This window comes from Tamandua tetradactyla, chromosome 21 (genome assembly GCF_023851605.1).
Source record: "Tamandua tetradactyla isolate mTamTet1 chromosome 21, mTamTet1.pri, whole genome shotgun sequence".
Lineage (NCBI taxonomy): Eukaryota > Metazoa > Chordata > Mammalia > Pilosa > Myrmecophagidae > Tamandua > Tamandua tetradactyla.
Window position 1 is genome coordinate 36,779,460 of NC_135347.1, and position 19,398 is coordinate 36,798,857.

Genomic DNA, 19,398 nt, shown 5'->3' on the forward strand with positions numbered 1-19,398 from the left:
CCTCAAGTGGTCCAAAGTTCAAGCATAGACTGAAGGATTGTTCATCTTATGGTTGTGAGATGGTCCCAACCCCAAACCAAGCCAAAGTGCAGGGCTTTAAAACTTCTTCATTTCATATCATCAAATTCTCTTGCTTTTGCTTATACATCAGCCTTCTGGAAAAGCATCCTTTTTTGTTATTTTTAGAGCTTGCTTACCCATTTATGAGCAGATCAATAAATCAGCTAACTTTTGTTTAGTCCTCAAATGCACTTAATTCACTGGTAGGAGCTGTAGGGGTGTAAAACAAGCGTCCTTACAAGGTTCAAGTCTGAATGGACAGAAAAAACCCTCAAGTGATGAAATTGTAATAGGGTGCTAAAATGCTTTAATTCAGTGAGAAAGACGACAGTGGAGAGGAATTTGAAGATTTTGTGGAGAAAGTGAGATTTTTGCTGGAATTTGAAGGGTGGTTAGGATTACAGGGAAGCCACTGCACGGGTGGTAGCCAAGGGTGGGCCTGCCTGGGCACAGACACAGAGCCAGGAAAGATGATGCCACTTGGTCCTAACCCTAATGCTTGGGCTCCATAAAGCACTGCCTACAACAGTGATTCTCAGACTTCAGCGTGCAACCGAATATCCCAGACAGTTTGTTAAAACGCAGGTTTCTGGAGCCTATTCCCAGAATTCCTGATTCAGTATTCTGGGATAAGGCCCAAGAATTTGCATTTTTAACAGATTCTCAGGTGTTGCTGATGTTGCTGTTACAAGCTTTGAAAACCCCAAGTCTAGACTATGTTAACTAGATGACTCACCACTCAGTAAACTTCATCTGATAATGTAATGCCGCAAATTGTCTCTCAACAATACCTCTGCACTGCTCTTTTCTACTCTGCAGCATGTGATCACTGGCTGACACCTCTACCTTGTTTAGATGTCTGCACATTATGCATGTACACCTTCCCTTCCCATAATCCTTTTGTCCACAACCAGATTGAATTTGAGCATTTCCTGCCTTTTTTTTTTTTGTAAACTGATTTCCCATGTTGTGCCCCTTAGCCAATCTAAAGTTTGAGATTTAGAGGGGAAAAGAATGAATAATGTTATCACTTTTCAACCTCTACTTTACCTGCTTATCTCCTGCTAATTCACTGGTAAATGAAAGTGGTAATGTGGGGGACCCAATTTTGATTTCCTGTTCAGCCCTGATGAGAATTTCATAAGTGGAAGCTTATTTGCCTTGGAATTATTCCTCTTTGATGAAATGATTACCCAAGGAGGCAGCAGTATGACTGTTAGCAGCAGTTCTGATAATTACATGTTGATTTAAGACTTTACATTCTAAGTAATTAGATTATGGTTGACCCTTGACAAGCTTGGAATTCCTTTAGTTTTATCAGCAATCAGAATACATGGAAACTTGCAAAGTAGCCAAAACCCGTTGTAACCTCTTTCCATGAATAATGAAAGGAGTTAATAGCACATAGTAGGGACTCATGATGTATTTGGTGAATGCATAAATGAATGCATTCAAAATAAATACATGAGTTATTTTTCTTTGCTCCATGAAACAAAAACAGACATAGTTCCAGGAGATATAGGCATGGTTATTTTGTATCAGTTTTAAATTTGGCAGGCTACCAAATGTTAATTTGCTTTTAGCTGGTTGAGATTAAATATAATTCCTTCCCTGAGCAACCCTAAAGTAAGCAAGCATGAAAGCATTTTCAGAGTAATCTGGGAGGAATTGACATTTAAGGGAGTTAGCATTACATCTGTACTTTAAGGCTATTAATTTCATAGATAAATTAACTTCATTACTCCATCTTTATCTTGCATTTTTAAAGGACTCCATCAGCTGGAGAACTGACAGCAGAGGGTCAATTGAAACTGCTCTTATCCCAGCCATGCTGTAATTGGAACCTGCTTCTGGAAACCCTGCTGCATCACGATGGTCTCTTACTGAGAATCTTGCTGAAGAGCTCAAGTGAGTGTCTGTAGTTATAAGAACGTCCTTGAGAAACCCAGTCATTGCTAGAGTTGAAAGGAATTTTTTTTCTACTCCAGTGTCGGCAGAAGGACGTAAATGAATGCATGTTTCAACAGTCAATGGTTTTAGCAGTAGGAAAAATATTGAATCATTTCATCAACCTATTTGAAAGAATTTTTTTCAGGGATTCTGAATGAGGGAAAACAATATTTTTACGTGATACTGTTCTATCACAGCTACATTATATAGAAATGTATCAAGAGTAAGGGTTTGAAATGCTAAGTAAAGCATAGGAAAGCAGTTATATTTTCAAGTGGAAGTCTGAATCAGACCTAAAAGAGAGAGAGAGAGAGATTGCAATTAAAGCAACACCAGAAATTTCAGTGGATCATAATGAGTGCTCATGCATCCTATAAACAAGCAAACTGTCTCACAGCCATAACCACTGGGACATGGAGAAGTAATCAGGAGAAAATTATGAATGGAAATTGAGGAATAATAAAAGAACATGCTTCTCTTAATGAGACTTAGATTTTTCCCCTGTAAATGCTATTTTAGAAAATGGTAAGTAATGTCGTCCACTTCTAATATACCCCACCCCTCTCCCTCTCCCGCTGTTCCCAAATACCCTCAGGTATTTTTCTCTTTCTGTTCCATACCACACATGATGCCGGATTAATCTTACCAATCACTAGCTTCACTATAGGTTTCCTGAATCAAAATCGTTTTTTGTCTAGTTCCCCATCACTTGCAAAACCAAATCCAGGTCCTTCAGCCATTCAAATATGACCCCAAATAATTCTTCCAGCCTGTCACAAACCCCACTATTCCCTTGCACCACCACCCCTCCCCCCATTCTGGCTGATATTCTCCAAGCCTCCGCACAGACGCCTCCTCCACACCTTGGCTCACCAGTTCCTCCTGCTAGAAAGGCCTCGCAGTGGACAACACAGCTTCTATCAGTCTGCAAGGACCGGTTGATATTCCAGGTCTTTGAACATTCTAGCTCACACTGACCTCTTCCTCTCCTGGAAGCACATACTGTCTGTTATCTTGGCTACTTATAAGCACTTAGTATACACTGCCTTAAATTGTTATTATATTTGTATATGAATGAGGCAGATGTCACCAGCCCCTACCAGGCTGTAGGTATACAGATGAGGTTCATGGTATTCTATTGTCCAAATTCTTTTATTTCTCAAATCTGTTCATAACCAATTGCCCATATTTTTCCAAACGTCCAACTAGGTGTTTGCTTTCCAGAAGTCACTTAGGGGAGGTGCCTCACCATTAAGTGCCTGGTGAGAGTGTTGCTCTCTCCTGGTGCTCTCAAAAGCATGCAAACATACGATATCAAAGGTCACTACAGCTCCTTCAGGCCTCAGAGTGCTGTAGCCACACTGTATTCCAAGCAGAATTGCAGAGATTACCCCTCTCCCAAACCCTGTATCTCACTTCATTCCTTAACCCCCAAACAGAACTGGACTTCACATTTCACTAATTTCACCTGAAAGCAATCCCTTCAGTTTAAGGCTGTAACTCCATTCTCCTAAAAGAAAAACTGGCCCTAGGGAAACTACTTCCTCAGATAATCAACTTTCGGTGTAAACATATTAAACAATGTGTTAATCACTTTACCCTCATCATATTCTTTGATTCTTATCATAACCCTATAAAGTATATTCTATACTTATCTTCATGTTACAAATAAGAATTCAGAGTTTAAGAGAAATTTACTTGCTCATAGGCACACACAACTCATATCCTGGATTCTGAACCCAACCAGAGCATTCTGTCCCCTGGACTTACAGTACAGGTACTCATGCAATGTTAAATCTTGCAGTGGGGTGGTGTTGTTGGGCTGAGCTGTTACCTGTCCACCCTCAGGTTGGATGACCCAGAACACTCTGATGCACATGCACTTAACTCGGCCATTCCAGTTAGGTAGAGGGCTGTATTGTAAATTTGTATATTCCTTCTCAAGCTAGCGCAGTGCTTATAAAAAGTCCAGTAAAAAATGTACAAATTTTAAAAATGTTTTTGCATGAGGAAGAACAAAGGAATGCCATTACTGCAGGGTGCTGAAAATAGATGGTAATTAATATTTTAAAATTCTACCTTATGTGTGAGACTAAAGCAAAAATGTTTATTTTTGCTTTAGTAATTTTTACAAAATTTATATTTTGACTAGTGCATTTCCTAATATAGCTTATGTAGACAGCTTAATTGAACACCATAAGTACATGGAACCTTGAGTAGGACATGAGATTTTGTTGGTTTGTCCAGAGCGATGCCCCAATAAATCCCAGAGTGATTTGAACAGTGAATAAAAAAGTTTTTGCAAAGTCCCCTTCAGGGAATGGTGAGAAAGGGGGAAAATTCAACTTCCCCAAGTTGAATTCTTGATATTCTCACAAGCAGCGCAGACAACCAAAGCTATAGGCTGAGCCCCCAGTCTTGGGGTTTGTTCATATGAAACTTAACCCCACAAAGGATAGGTCAAGCCTACTTAAAATTAGGCCTAAGAGTCACCCCCAAGAGAGCCTCTTTTGTTGCTCAGATGTGGCCTCTCTGTCCAGCCAACACAACAAGCAAACTCACCACCCTCCCCCTGTCTACAAGGGACATGACTCCCAGGGGTGTGGACCTTCCTGGCCACATGGGACAGAAATCCTGGAATGAGCTGAGACTCAGCATCAAGGGATTGAGAAAACCTTCTCAACCAAAAGGGGGAAGAGTGAAATCAGACAAAGTTTTATGGCTGTGAGATTCCGAACAGAGTCGAGAGGTTATCCTGAAGGTTATTCTTACGCATTAAGTAGCTATCACCTTGTTATTCAAGATGTAATGGAGAGTTTGGAGGGAACTGCCTGAAAATGTAGAGCTGTGTTCCAGTAGCCCTGTTTCTTGATGATGATTGTATAATGATACAGCTTTCACAATGTGACTGTGTGATTGTGAAAACCTTGTGTCTGATGCTCCTTTTATCTACCTTATCAACAAATGAGTAAAACATATCGAATAAAGATGAATAATAGGGGTAACAAATGTTAAAATAAATTTAGATCGAAATGCTGGTGATAGGTGAGGGGGAGGGGTGGGGGGTATGGTACGTATGAATTTTTTTCTGTTTTCTTTTTATTTCTTTCTCTGAATAAATCATTTCCAAGAAATGATCATGATGATGAATATGCAACTAGGTGATGGTATTGTAAATTACTGATTATATATGTAGAACAGAATGATCAAAAGTTAAGAATGTTTGTGTTTGTTTGGTGTTTTTTGGTATTTAAAAAAATTTTTTTAATTAAAAAAAAAGTCCAGTAAATATGATGGGCCAATCAGTGATCGGCTAGGGTGTAATATATGAAGTGTTTTAGATGTTATGTTTGAGCTTTTAGATTAGGTGACTACACAACATGGATAGAATTTGACAACGCTGGGAGAGTTATTCCAATATAATCATTAAAACTTACAGGTCTGGTCCCCAAATGGTCTCCTACTGGAAGAGTTATGTAGAACAGTCTGGAAAATCAATTGAGATCAAACCTTTTGACTATACTAATATAGTCACTAAGCACAGGAAGAACAATTGCAGTTATGAATATTTAACCATGTTTTCCTGTAAATGAATCCCATATTTGCTTAAAATATTGCATCCACCTACTGATATGTGTAACATGATGTTGTTTTTGTGACACTTAACAGCTATCAAGGGTACCGTGTTGTATTGCTTTCAGTTGTGGTTCTTATGGAGTGAAGAAGTATAATTTACCTAACCTACTTAAATACCCATCATCTTTTACGGAGGCTGTCAGGTGCTTGTCTTGTATTGAATTTTACTAACCACCTCAATTACTGTAAGGATGAACTGACAGGGCATATTAGTCAACTGACTGACCAATCTATTAGGCTCCAGTAGTATTGTTGTCACTTTAGGTTACAAACATATACTCATGTATTTTTATTAACTATACAAAGATGGAAATTATTATGTACCTAAAATAAATGTGTAAGATTTTTCTCAGAGACTTTCTTTTGGTTTGATTAAAAGTCTCGGTATTTCAGCAAGTCATTAGATAATTTAGAAACTTGATCATATGTTTAGGAAAGCAAAATTTTACAAGAAATTATGTTCAATTAGGTGTTTCAAGCAATGTAATTATCAGCTTTTATAGGAGAGTTTTTCTTTATAAATAAATGTCTTCTTGGTCTAATTGATAAAATTTGACTTTGTGCTAAATTGGCCCAGAATTATTTTATTATACACATTTTAAAATAAGTTTCTCTTCAATCTGTAAGCAATTATTGAACTCTGTTAAGCACAGGCATAAAGACTGTAAAGACTAAAACGTATGGAGTTTATCTCATAGTGAGTATAAGGTCTGTGGCTTTTGGTTTCGCTTGTGAAAATGATTCATCAGATTCATCATTCATTTTTTTTTTTTTTTTTTTTTTTTTTTTTTAAACATTTTCTTGTTTTTATTGTATTCTGTTTCTCCGTTTTTGTTACATGGGCTGGGGCCGGGAATCGAACCGAGGTCCTCCGGCATAGCAGGCAAGCACTTTGCCCGCTGAGCCACCGCGGCCTGCCCTCATCATTCATTTTTTAAAGAACTAGAGGAGCAAAGAGCTATCTGGGATGCAACTTCACTGAGGGTCAGAAAATAGCAAACTTAAATAAGTAAATGAATGGTAAATTTTTAATTTATAATATACACTTCATAGGTTACAAGCTTCTAGGAAGTGTACTTGTGTTTTTGCCATGGATAAGAATTCTTCCTCTTTAAAAATATAAAAATATTTGAGGGAATGATTACATTACTGAAACTTGATTTAAAAAATGGATTTCACATGTTAGGTAGTTGATAACATTTTTGGGTACAGTGCAGTTGGCATGAAAAGGTAATGTCTGTTGATTGCATTTTAAGTTAGGCCATCTTAAATCTGAAGGGAAAAAACTCTCAAGTACAAATGTTTATAGAACATGTTCAAATTGTAGAACATTACTTTGGGTTATTGGCTTTAAAAACCAGGGCAACTGTTTTTTTTGGTAATTACCTTGCCGAGGCCACATGGCCATACTGGTTTCTTACCTGTGGCATCAAAGGAACAAATATTTGGCAATTTACCAACTGTTAGTGGGTGGCCTTTTCCTGCTAGTGATCTTTGAATGAAGTGTAACTAACATTCTTTCCTTCGCCCTTTGCTCCAAGAATGATTCACAGTGAAATTCCTTGGCTTCTGGTAATATCCAGTTATAATATAACAACAACAAACTAGCAAGTATATAATGTTTAGCATGTTCCAGACATGATTTCTAAGGGCTTTAAATGCTTTCATCCAATGAATCCTCATGAGATCTTTTGTGTGAGTGGTGCAATTATCATCTCCATTTTACAGATGAGGAAACTGAGGCACAGAGAAATTAAGTAACTTGTCCAAGATCACGCGCTTTGTAAGGGACAAAATAGGATTTGATCCCATACAGATGGCTTCCAGAAACTGTGCTTTCACCCACATGCTACAAAGTGTCCAGGCAGAACAAAAGAATTTTACCAAATTGCAGTGTTCTACAATTCATGGAAGTTACCAGAAACTTTAATGATGTATAATTTGGTAGCACATGTTGTACTTTTCAACCTTATAACAAAGTGCCTAAGGAGAATCAAAAAAAGATTTAGAAAAAAGTCTGGCTCAAGGGTTGTAAGCAATGACTTGATATGAGTGAATCCATTCAAATTCTCTTATCTTATAGTTAATATTTTCCTGAATTTGGGGGTAATGAAAGGCCTATTATAGCAAAAACTTGAAGTTTTGTTGAGTGTGTGGTATTTGGATTGTGTACGTGATTGGTTTCAATTTATTCATATGACCAAAGTACCATTTTGTGACTGTCTTCAAGGAGCTGGCCACTCCCTCTTGATATACTTAGCACCTAAGGTTGATGTCACCAACTGCTGGTGCTAGTGACAATATCTGTACTACAGTACCTGATTTTTTCAATTTTTTTTTTCTTTTCTGGTTTTGTGTCCTGTTTTTACCAGGAACAATAAGAACATATTTGTATATTTTTGCACTACTTCTTTCCAACCAAAGATTATATCTCAGAATGATGATTGATACCCTAGAGGTGCTAATGGAACTCAAGGAATTATTACAATCCCGGAATCAGTTCTCATCTAGGATATTCTGAGTCCCCATGCAAATGGGGTGATGTTGGTATTTATGGACATCAGCAGAGCAAGGCTTCTTGATTTTAAAGTACAAACAAATCACCTGAGGCTCTTGTAAAAACTATCAATTCCGATTCAGTAGTCTGGGATGGGGCATGAGATTCTACATTTCTGACAAGCTCCTAGGTGATTCTTTTTACTAATGCTGCTTGTCCCTGGACCACTTTTTTTGAGTCTCAAGGATGTAGAACAAGGTGGTTGTTCTTATAGATTGCAAAAAAATTTGAATATGTGGCCTGTCTCCGTAAAGTATTCTAGATTTATAAAGAGATATAATTTACTTAAGATTATTTTAAAACCGCTTTATCAGGAAGCTCACACATGTCAGCAAACTTGATCTTACTAAAATAACAGACCTGATTATGTCAGTCCAATGCTAAAAACCGGTCCTGGCTGCCCCCTGCTACTAGGGCAAGGACTCTAATCCTTGAGACACCAGCATTGCCCTCCATGCTCTGGCTATGGCCAGTTGGTCCATTTCATCTTGTCCTGCTCTCCTCCAGCTTAGCAAGCTCAACAGAGAGTCACCCATACTCTAATCTAGGTTGCATGTGATATTTGTGTATTTCTAACAGCCATGGCCCTGCAAGAGTGAGTGTCTTGAGGAAAAAGCAGCCTCAACACTAATGACCTTTCATTTCACTCATATGCCAAGTTCCTTTCTGCTTCAGGGCCTTTGAAATATTTTTTTGGCCTGGAACCTTCTTCCCCTCCATTTTCTGGCAACTCCTGAGTTATCTTTTGGCTTAAATACTACTTCCTAGGAAGTCATCTCTGGTCTTCTTTGACTAGCTAAGGTCTCACTGTACTTCCTTTTGTATTTATGTCACAATTTTAAGTGAAATCTTAATTGACATAATTTTGTACTTGATGTCTATACACTGCTGGTTATAAGAGGGCAGAGGGAGCTCACTGTTGTTCCCCCCGGGCCTAACCTGATTCAAGCCACTTCAGACTTGTACAGAGCACATAGGATGTGTTCAAAAAGTATGTGTTGAATGAATGAATGGAGACATTATATTTCCTTGACAATGCTTCTTCTTTTCATTCATTAGCTTTGTGACTGCTCTAAGCTTCAGTGTCTAAATGAATATTAATACTGATCTTGTGTGTTTATTTTGAGATTTAAAAGAGTAAATGGACATAAAGCACCTGGTACATTGGTTGGCACTTAGTATTTGTTACTTCATTTGTTAGAATCTTTTCCTTTTTTTAGTGGAGTATTTGGAAAAATATGCCCAATGCATTTTTTGTCTCTGATTACTCATGGGCCCTCTAAGCAATGGGGTCTCGCCCACTGTCTCTCAGTAACTGAGAAGTAGGCAGCCTTCATGCATGTGAAGGTGAGAACTGGGCTATTGTGGATTAAATCGTGTCCCCCACAGAGACATGTTCAAGTCTTAACCCTTGGCCCTGTGGATAGGGATCCTTTTGTAAAAGGGATCTTTGAAGATGTTACTAGTTAAGGTAAGGCCAAATTGAATCAGTCTGGGCCTTAATGCAATATGACTAGAATTCTTCTAAGCAGAGGGAATTTGGATACAATGAGTAGGAGACACAAAGAGAGACAAGGAGATATATGGCCATGTGGCAAAAGTAGAGATTGGGTTATGCCAGCAAGTCATCCCCAGTACATGACAGACTTCAGAGAAAGCATGATTGCCTATGCCTTAATTTTGGACTTCAAGCCTCCAAATCTGTGAGGAAATAAATTCCTGTTGTTGACGACAACCAGTCTGTGGTATTTGTTACAGCAGCCCCAGCAAACTAAGACATTGACCAAATAAATGCTCTAAGATACTCTATTATAATGCTCTTTGAGAACCTTTGCATACAGCTTAGGAGGTTGGCAGTATGGATTTTACTCTGATGCTTCACCTACCCAGAATCAAATCTCATATGGCTTAATAATGGCTGAAATATTTTATATTCTATATCTTTATGGCATGTAGAAATGTCTAAATAACGATGGAGCATGTGTCTTTGTTAATAGTTAATGAACTTCTAGAGTTAGCATGTAAAATGATTAGCCATTACAAGTCATAATCTTGAATTTATGTAGCATCTTTTCCCCAAGCAACTCAAAGTGATTTAACATATTATCTCATTTATAGCCTTTTGATTACTAGGACCATTTTACAAATGAGAAAACTCAGACAGAGAAATTGAGTGAATTGTGCACTTGATGTTTTAAGTGGTGCTTGTTAGAAAACAGAAAAGTCATTATTTCTTGAAAGTATACTGTTAATGAATTCGAAAAGGAAAACATAAGACTTTGAGGAGATGATTCTTCTTAGAAATAAGAAAAAATATTTTTATGACTTAGTGTCTGAAAATATTCAGTTACTTCATATTATAAATAAGTTATCCATTCAACATGGTGAATATGACATGCCAAATTGTTTTCATAAAGCTTTTGTTTTGGGGGATTGATTGCTAGGGGGAGGAGGGGAGGACAGACCTTAGGCAAGTAAATAGTATACAAATTAGATAAGTTCAGCTACAAATAAGACCATGAAGTATTTCTATAAAGCAGAATGAGTGATAGAGATAGACATATTGGGTGATAAGACAGTAAAAGGGAAGGCCACTTTGTAGAGCTGACACCTACTTTTATATAGAAGCGATTTGGAAGTATGGAAGATGCCCTTCTGTAGTATTATAAATTTGAACCATATTTATTCTTCCAATATTTTAGAACAGGGACTAGTAAACTTTTTCTATAGAGGGCCAGATAGTAAATATTTTAGACTTTGTAGAACACACAGTCTTTGCCACAACCACTGAACTCTGCCATGTAGTATGAAAGTAGCCACAGACAATACACAAATGGAGAGGCGTGACTGTGTTCCAATGACCTTAATTTATGTACACAGAAATTAGAACTTCATAAAACTTTCATGTGTTACAAAATATGATAAACATTTAATTTTTTCATCCATTTCAAAATGTAAAGCCATTCTTTGCTTGAGGGCTATATAAAAACAGACTGGATTTGTCCCCTGGGTTATAGTTTGCTGATCCCTGTACTAGAATATTGTGTGGCACCCAGCCTCCCATAGTGCCTTTATCACTTCTCTACAATGTGTTCACTTACAGAGGAGGCCTGCATATAGCTCTAGTAAGGCACTTTTAACTTCTCTCCCAGACATTCCCACTGGTCAGATCGGTTTGGCATCCGTCTATGGAAGGAATTTCCCTCTGAAATAGCTTTAACGCAGTTCCACATTATATGGGCATCTAGGGACTTTGCAATTTTGGGGGAGCACACAGCCAGAGCTTAAAACTTCTGTCTTACTACCTAGAGCTGCCAGTTGCAGAATTCGGAGCAATTAGTCCACTTTGGCTTGGTAGTCATCAGACCTTGTCTGCAGTCTCATGATTTTCTCTTGGTACTTTCTTTCTAAAGGGATATTGCCCATTTAAGAGTAAAAACAGAGGAAAGCAACCAAGACATCAAATAGAAACCATGACATGCAGTACTTTGGTTAAATAAACTGGATATGTCTAACTTGGAGAAGAAAAGACTAGAGGAGGCAGGAAATTATCTTCAAATATTTTAAGTCTTCATATTTGAAAAAAACTAACACCACCCAATTCTGCAATGAAGAGCCTTAGGACTAAGTTAGAAGGGGATGGATTTGGGCCATCAGTGGGTCTTGTCAGTCAGTAAACCTGAATATAACAAGAAAGTCATTCACAACTCTGTGCTTCTTTTCCTTATCCACTAAAGGACTGGCCTAGATTTCTGTAGTCTTTTATGATAATAGTGTTCTGATTATATATATATATTTTTTTTTTCTTGCATGGGCAGGCTCCGGGAATCGAACCCAGGTCTCCAGGATGGCAGGCGAGAATTCTGCTACTGAGCCACCGTCGCACCACCCTCTATATATTTTTTAAAGGCCCAACAGTTTGATAACTTGAGTTGTCCAGCAGAAAGATGGGCTATTTTGAGAGGTAGTGGGTGTCCCACCACGGAAAGAGTTCAAAAAGAAGCTAGACCACCGTTGTCCTAGCTGCTAGAGAACTTTTCATTCATTCATTCTCAACAAATATTTATTGAAAAATATTTATTTATTGACCTCCTTGCATTTGTCTGCCAGCCATGTGTTCTCATTATGTTTCTTAATCAGGTAGAATTTGATATAGATCTGTGGCTTTAGGAGTTAACAGGTTTTTAACGACCTGTTATTGCCGTGCTTTGTTATTCTTGCCAGTAGCTACTGCCATGGCAAATCCCTCTTCCCTCCGCAAGTGACTCAGTGGAATTAAAATTAAACCTAACTTTGATTAGCAGGCATTTCTCTTCCAATTGATAATCTCCTTATGCAGAATAGCATTTTTGTGCTTCTACCTTGCTTCATGAAGTTAATTTAAGAGTCTACTTGCAAAAATTAAAATTAACAACAAAAACAAAAATAAAACAAAACAAAAGTACAAAAAAAAAGTTTATTTGCAAACATTAGAGCCTGGATTCCTAAATTTGGTTTCATAGACTAATCGTCCTGTTAGATGCAATGCTAAGAAAGAGTTTCATGGTCAAAAATGTTTGGAAACACTATATATTAAACTCACTTCTTGAAGAGTCTTACATAATGGCAGGCTCAGAGAAATTTTGCATAAAACAAGGTTTAGGGCAGGCAATGGTGGCTCAGTGGCAGAGTTCTCACCTGCTGTGCCAGAGACCCGAGTTCGAGTTCGATTCCCAGTGCCTACCCATGCAAAAAAGAAAAAAGACGTGCTTAATATTGCTGAAGCCAGCATTTGCAGAACATACGTGTTGCCCATTTACATACCCTGAACACTTAAGGAAATCTTGCATTATAAAAAGCTACATCTCCTGTGGAAGAACCCTGGTAGATACAGATTTATATTAGCCAAACCTGTGTTTCAAAAAATTTTGACCTATCTACATCTATAGCTCTACAGATATAGAAAATAATCTTTAAACACAGAAAATTACCTGTGCATGCCATGTACAGATTATCAGTTGTCAAGGAATTAGAACTAATTGCCCAATTATAAATTTCTATTCTATTGAATGTAGTTATTTTCCTGATGATTCAAAAAGTACTTTTCTCCTTTATTCATTAAATGCCAGCCTTTTTAAAATTTGGTTTCTTCACTTGTTAAAGAAAAAAATGGAAATAAGATCCACTTCAGAGGATTTCTGTGAGGATCAAGATAAATGAGATGATGTATGTAAAGCACTTAGCTGAGTACTTAAGCCATTGTGGATATTCAATAAATATTTGCTTCCTTTCCACCATTATCATATATATCCCTGTAGAAAAATGTAGAAATCTGATGCTTAGTGTTTATTTGGGTACTGAAGAAAATATCACAAAATAAGTTGTAAGTGCTAACTTTAATTTATGTACATTTTGGAACATAAATTGAAAGCAAGAGAATGATTCCTGAGAAAAAATGGGAAAGATCCCAAAAAAGAGTGCATTTTTTAATGTATTTTTAAGGTTCATTTTATGAGACTTCCTTTTCAAAATTTCAGAATTTGCCGAAATAGGAATGATTTGAGGAAAAAAATTAATAGTCATTATAGGAATAATTGAAAGCTTGTGAATAAATATCAGGGTTCATATCTGTTGATTACCTATTTTTACAACAAACTGTAAGATTATGAACATAATTTTCAAATCAGAGGTGTCATAAATTTTTTTTTGTTATTTTTCGTAGTAAACTAGGCTGTCGCATTCAAATGTAGTGCTTCCTTAAGAAAATTTTCATGTGCTACCACACCCCCTCTTCCCAGGTATTCATTTATGGGCCTCATATTTTAGGTGTTGAGTCCTTGTCTTGTGTGTTCCATCTTCTATGCTTGCACTATCTGATACATCTGTCTGAAGTGAGTCTTCCAGCCTTTTCCCTTCAATAACGAGCTCGATGCTCATGAGAGTCCGGTCAGTTCAGTGCTCCTGAGTGCATGGCGCACACTTCCACGACAGTGCTACCAAATCAGGTGAGCGGCACAGCAGGAGCTTGTCACTGACAACAGTCTTGTTTAAAGAGTAAGGTGGTAGTGTCCCTGAATGCGTAAAGCTTTGATAGCAATAAAACCTAGTCTCTTGTGGGCTGGTGGTTGAGTTCATCTCTGATGGCACCTGAAGCACTAACAAGCTCAATTCTCAGAAAGAGTTGGAAATAACATCTGTAGTGAAAGGGCCCTTCACCTTACCAAAAAGACAATCTATTTCTAAATCTTGTATTTGTTAATGGAATGTACTACACATTCGATAGATAAAGAAGGCAGATGGGATTCAAAGTAGCAGCTTCATTTACAGCAAAACCTGGGTCAGAGGATATAACTTTCAATAAGTGGCTCGCCAGCACTGCTCTCCGGAATTACGCTCATTTCCCTATCCCTCAGCAACCCGTTAATCCCACCCCACTACTATCACCTCCAAATCACCAGCAAAGCTGAAACTCAGCTCCCCCTGCAGTGGCAGAACCTGGCCTGAAAGACTTATCCTGTAGAGCACAGCAGGTAAGACTGCAACCCCCTGCAGGCAGGCAGACCTAAAAGTAGGGGGCTTAACCATCCCTGCATCCTCCCCAAAATCCACAGCTCAGTCACTCCTCCTCCTTAGTGGGGAAAAATGAGGAGTGGGAGAGACCAAGAATTAAAAGGGACGACAATGAGAGAGTCAAGACCTAAGCTTAGATGGTGGTCTGATAGGAAAATATCTGTGAAAATTACAGATTCAGGGAGGCAAAGGTGGGTAACATTTATTTGAATAATGGTTGCTTTTGGCAGTTGTAGAATTCACTGATTTTTTCTCTTTCACTATTGAAGTCCCCATAAGACAAAACTGGAGGATTTTATATTAAATAAATAAATGTATAGTCCAGAAATCAGAGAGAAAGAAAAAGGAAAAGGCTAGGCCTACATATGGAGGAGAAGGGAAAATTAAAAAAAGTATAGCTGAGTCTTCTTGAAAAGAGTAGGGGAATATCAGAATGAATTAGAGCACACCAAGAATATCCCAAACTTACAGGAAATTCAAAGGCTAAGGTTGTTCTGTGGATAAACACCTGGCAGAGGTAGTTGTTTCTCACCAGGTATCTAGGGCACAAACCTTAGAAACATCTGGAATCCTGTGAGAATCACTCTCCAGACAGGCCTTCTTAAAAGATGGGTGAGATTTGAAGTAGAAATTATCTTGGAATATTGGGGGAAGGGAGAGAGGGCAGGAATAGCAAATAGTAAAGCTGGCTATGTAATTTATAAGGTTATAGAGGACTTTAAAAGGCAGCCATAGGAGTTTAGATTTAATGTATATTCTGAGGAGTGCTTTTATTAAAGGAAGAAATAAAGAAAACCTAAATTGTATTTTAACAGTGTTACTGACAAAGAAGAAAATAATGAAAAAAAAATTTTCATTTGGTTTATTATGGGAAGTGGGAGGAGGTCATGAATACATAAAATGTATTTTATTATACTTAACTCAGAGAATGAACCTGGATGAGCAGACAATGGTGGTGTCCTAGACAGAAATAGGAAACACAGCAAGGAGCATGAAAGAACTCAGGTAGAGATGGAGAATTTGGAACTCTCTGCATAAAAGGATCTTTGAGCCAAACTGCTAAGTCAGATCTAAAGCAGTGGGTCTGGAAGAACAAAGCCAAGGTTCTGGGGGACACCGTGGGCCAAGTGCCCCCCACCCCTATGCGCTCACCTGTTTTGTAATTACAGTTTTATTGGAACACAGCCTTGCTTGTTCATTTGCATATTGTCTACGGATGCTTTCATGCTGTAACAGCAGAGTAGAGACAGACCAGAAGGTTCTCAAAACCTAAAATCTTTACCACGTGGTCGCTTGACAGAAAAAATTTGCCAACCCCAGTTCTAGATGATGTCATAGCAAGAGCTACCAGAAAAGATAAGCCCAAAATACACCCTGAAACCAGGAGAGTGTGGCCATAAGGAAGTTAAAAGACAGGAGGGCTTCAAAGACGTATGTGAAGAAAGGATACAGTGGATATGAGGATCAATCTAAAAAAAAATTGTATGTTATGTCTAGAAGATAAAGTATCATTAAAAAAAATTTCTAAATGGACAAAAACAACAAAAAATATTCCAGAGATCTATTTCCTTCCTTCCTTCCCTCCTTCCTCCCTTCCTTCTTTAATAGTAAAACACTAGTTAAATAGATGAACCTGGAAACATTATGCTAAGTGAAACAAGCCAGACAAAAAAGGACAAATATTGTGTGATTTCTACTTATATGAAATATCTTGAATAAACAGATTCACAGAAACTGAAAGTAGATTAGAGGTTACCGGGAACCAGGGGAGGGAGGAATGGGGAGTTATTTTTTAATGAGAACAGAGTTCCTTGTTTGAGATGATGAAACAGTACTGCTAATGGATGGTGGTGATGGTACACAACATTGTGAATGTATTTAATACCACTGAATGGTACACTTAAAATATGGCTAAAATGGCAAATTTTATGGTATATATATATGGTACCCCAAAATAAAAAAGGATACCCACCAAACATGTAGCACTGTTTCAGATGCTGTTGGTACAAGACAAGGTACATATATGTTCTAGTTTGCTAGCTGCCGGAATGCAACACACTAGAGACGGATTGGCTGTTAATAAAAGGGGATTTATTTTGTTAGTTCTTCAGAGGAAAGGCAGCTAACTTTCCACTGAGGTTCTTTCTTACGTGGAAGGCACAGGATGGTCTCTGCTGGTTTTCTCTCCAGGCTCCTGGGTTCCAACAACTTTCCCCGGGGTGACTTCTTTCTGCATCTCCAAAGGCCTGGGCTGAGCTGCAAGTGCTGAGATGAGGAATGCCGAGCTGCTTAGCTGTGCTATGTTGAGATCTCTCATTTAAGCACCAGCCAATTAAGTCAAACGTCACTCATTGCAGCAGACACGCCTCCTAGCCAACTGCAGATGTAATTAGCAACAGATGAGGTTCATGTATCATTGGCTTTTGTCTGCAGTAACAAGACTAGGTATGCTCACCTGGCCAAGTTGACAACTGAATCTAACTAACACATGTCCACCCCTTGTCAATCTGGCAACTTCAAGCATCACCTTAAACAGGTGCAAAAACTTCTCTTCTTGCTTTGGGCCTGTGAATCTCAAAACAAGTTATCTGATGCCAATATGCAAAGGAGGATAAACACCAGGTCCATAGGGAGAAACTGGAAGGAAAACCTGCAGGCAAACACCATTGGATTTCAAAGTCTGAAAGTCATTTATCCTTCGGCTGTAGAAAGTGGCAGTCCCACCCCTTCCAAGGGCCTATGCAGTGGCCTGCCTCTTTCCAAATCAACCTCGGGGAACATCGAGGAGACCACCTCTGGGCTCCACTCTCTCCAGGCATCAGGGCCACCCCTGGGCTCTCTGCCATTTCTGGGGCACACGCTCAACCCCTCCATGTGGTGGCAGCCAGGCTCTCCCAGTCCCCCAAGGAGCGTGCTCTACCTTCTCTAAGGCCTGAGGCTGCACAACTCTTCCGCTGCAATGAGAGGGGAGAGTCATCCTCACCCTTCAGGGTAAACTCACCCTCTCCATGTATATGGGTGGGTCCACTCTCTTGGCCGAGGTTTCTTGGCTTCAGACCCGAACTTCCATGGTTTTCACTCTGCAAACTCCAATCTCTCCCTTTTGTGTCCTCCTTTGTCAAGATTGGCAGTGGTTCCATTTACACCAACAGTCTCTTCAAGCACTCCAGGACTTCTTCATCAATCTCTTCATAGTTCCTCCAAAGTCTTCCCCTTAGCCATCCAAAACACCGTTCCAACAGATCTGGTATTTGCAAACTGCAGCAGCACCCCACTCTCTGGTACCAAATCTGCACTCTCTCATTTTGAATCTAACTAACACAATATATGTTCATAGAAAATTAAATAATAAAACAGCTTTGGAGTTGGAATGAGATAATGTATGCGAAAGTGTAGAATGCTACATGATTTTAAGGTGTTTTTCCATACGGCAATATATTACCACATGCCAAATGCCTGGTATGGGTGTCGTGGTTTGCATTCAGAAGTTGTCAATAAAATGTCAAAGTAGACTTTGAGAAATTTGGGATTATAGTGTGTTGCAAACAACAAGGCAAATTCTCACTACCTCTCTGGCCTTGGGGCAAGTTATTTAATTTCTCTCAATTTACTTTGTTCATCTGTAAAACTGGCATAATCAACAATCCATAGAGTATTGCACAAAAAAATGAGTGGTAAAAGAGCTTGTATGATGTTTGACATATATCAAGTACCTTGTGAATAGTGGCTATATTATATGAACTGGTATAAATCTCAATTCATAAATTCAGAAGTACAAAAAATATCCAAATCACCTGTTGTCTTTAAATTGACTAAGAGAGGACTCTAAGGGTTCTGGGTGGTAGAACATTTCCTTCTAGAGATTCTGAGGCTCCCGCCTTTGCCCCCAGGTGGGTACAGAGGTTCCTGGAAGGCCTTATTGATAATCAGTTATCTGGTCACTCTAATTACTACAGAGATACCATTTATCCCTGCTCAAGGGGTTCTCTAAGTCCAGCTGTCTTTACGTGTGGCTTGGAACATTTGACAAGGCCTAGAGCCTGTGTCACGGATCCAGCTTCCTTGGGTGCCCCACCCAGACAAGCCTCTGCAAGCGAGTGGGGTGGAGGTGCTTCTTCTCGTAGATACAGCGTCTTACTTCCAGGCCAAGAACATCTCCCTCTGGGCCTCCAAAACCCTGTCTCTACTCTCCCAGCAAGACCTGGGCTATGGGGTAGAACCATACGGTAGCGCCAATATTTGACTATTTGAGACCTACACAAATGTTAATTTCATGTGGTTCAAGCTAATACCTATTCAATAGATTTAGCTTCTCTTTTCTCCTCTTTTTAAAGTCTGAGAGAACAACTGACTTGGGCCTATTTGAGCTTTTCAAACAGCAGAAGTCCCTGAGGCAAGTAAACAGAATCAGACTACTTGGGCCTAAAGGAAAGCAAAAAGAGAGGGAGAAAAATTAATAATATTTCATTGAAGTATTTTGAGGTATTCATATATAATAAAAATAATACTTTCTTATTTTTTTTAACTATTCTGCACATCCAGCCCCCGTTTCCCACTCTCATTGTCATGACTCCCAAGGCCTTAGATCATTCAGGTTCTGGTTGTTTGTTCAGCTTCATCACCCACCTCTTCTTCACACCAATCAC

At 38.7% G+C, this 19,398-nt stretch overlaps 1 protein-coding gene across 8 annotated transcripts in view; it reads left to right on the forward strand.

Moving 5' to 3' along the window:
- KIAA0825 (KIAA0825 ortholog) overlaps positions 1–19,398 on the forward strand; it is a 467,160-nt gene that overhangs the window by 194,634 nt on the left and 253,128 nt on the right. For all 8 annotated transcript variants that reach the window (XM_077139139.1, XM_077139135.1, XM_077139134.1 and 5 more), the window contains one exon: positions 1,829–1,968. In XM_077139139.1, coding sequence (XP_076995254.1) covers positions 1,829–1,968 — 140 coding nt within the window. The remainder of the gene's footprint in view (positions 1–1,828; positions 1,969–19,398) is intronic.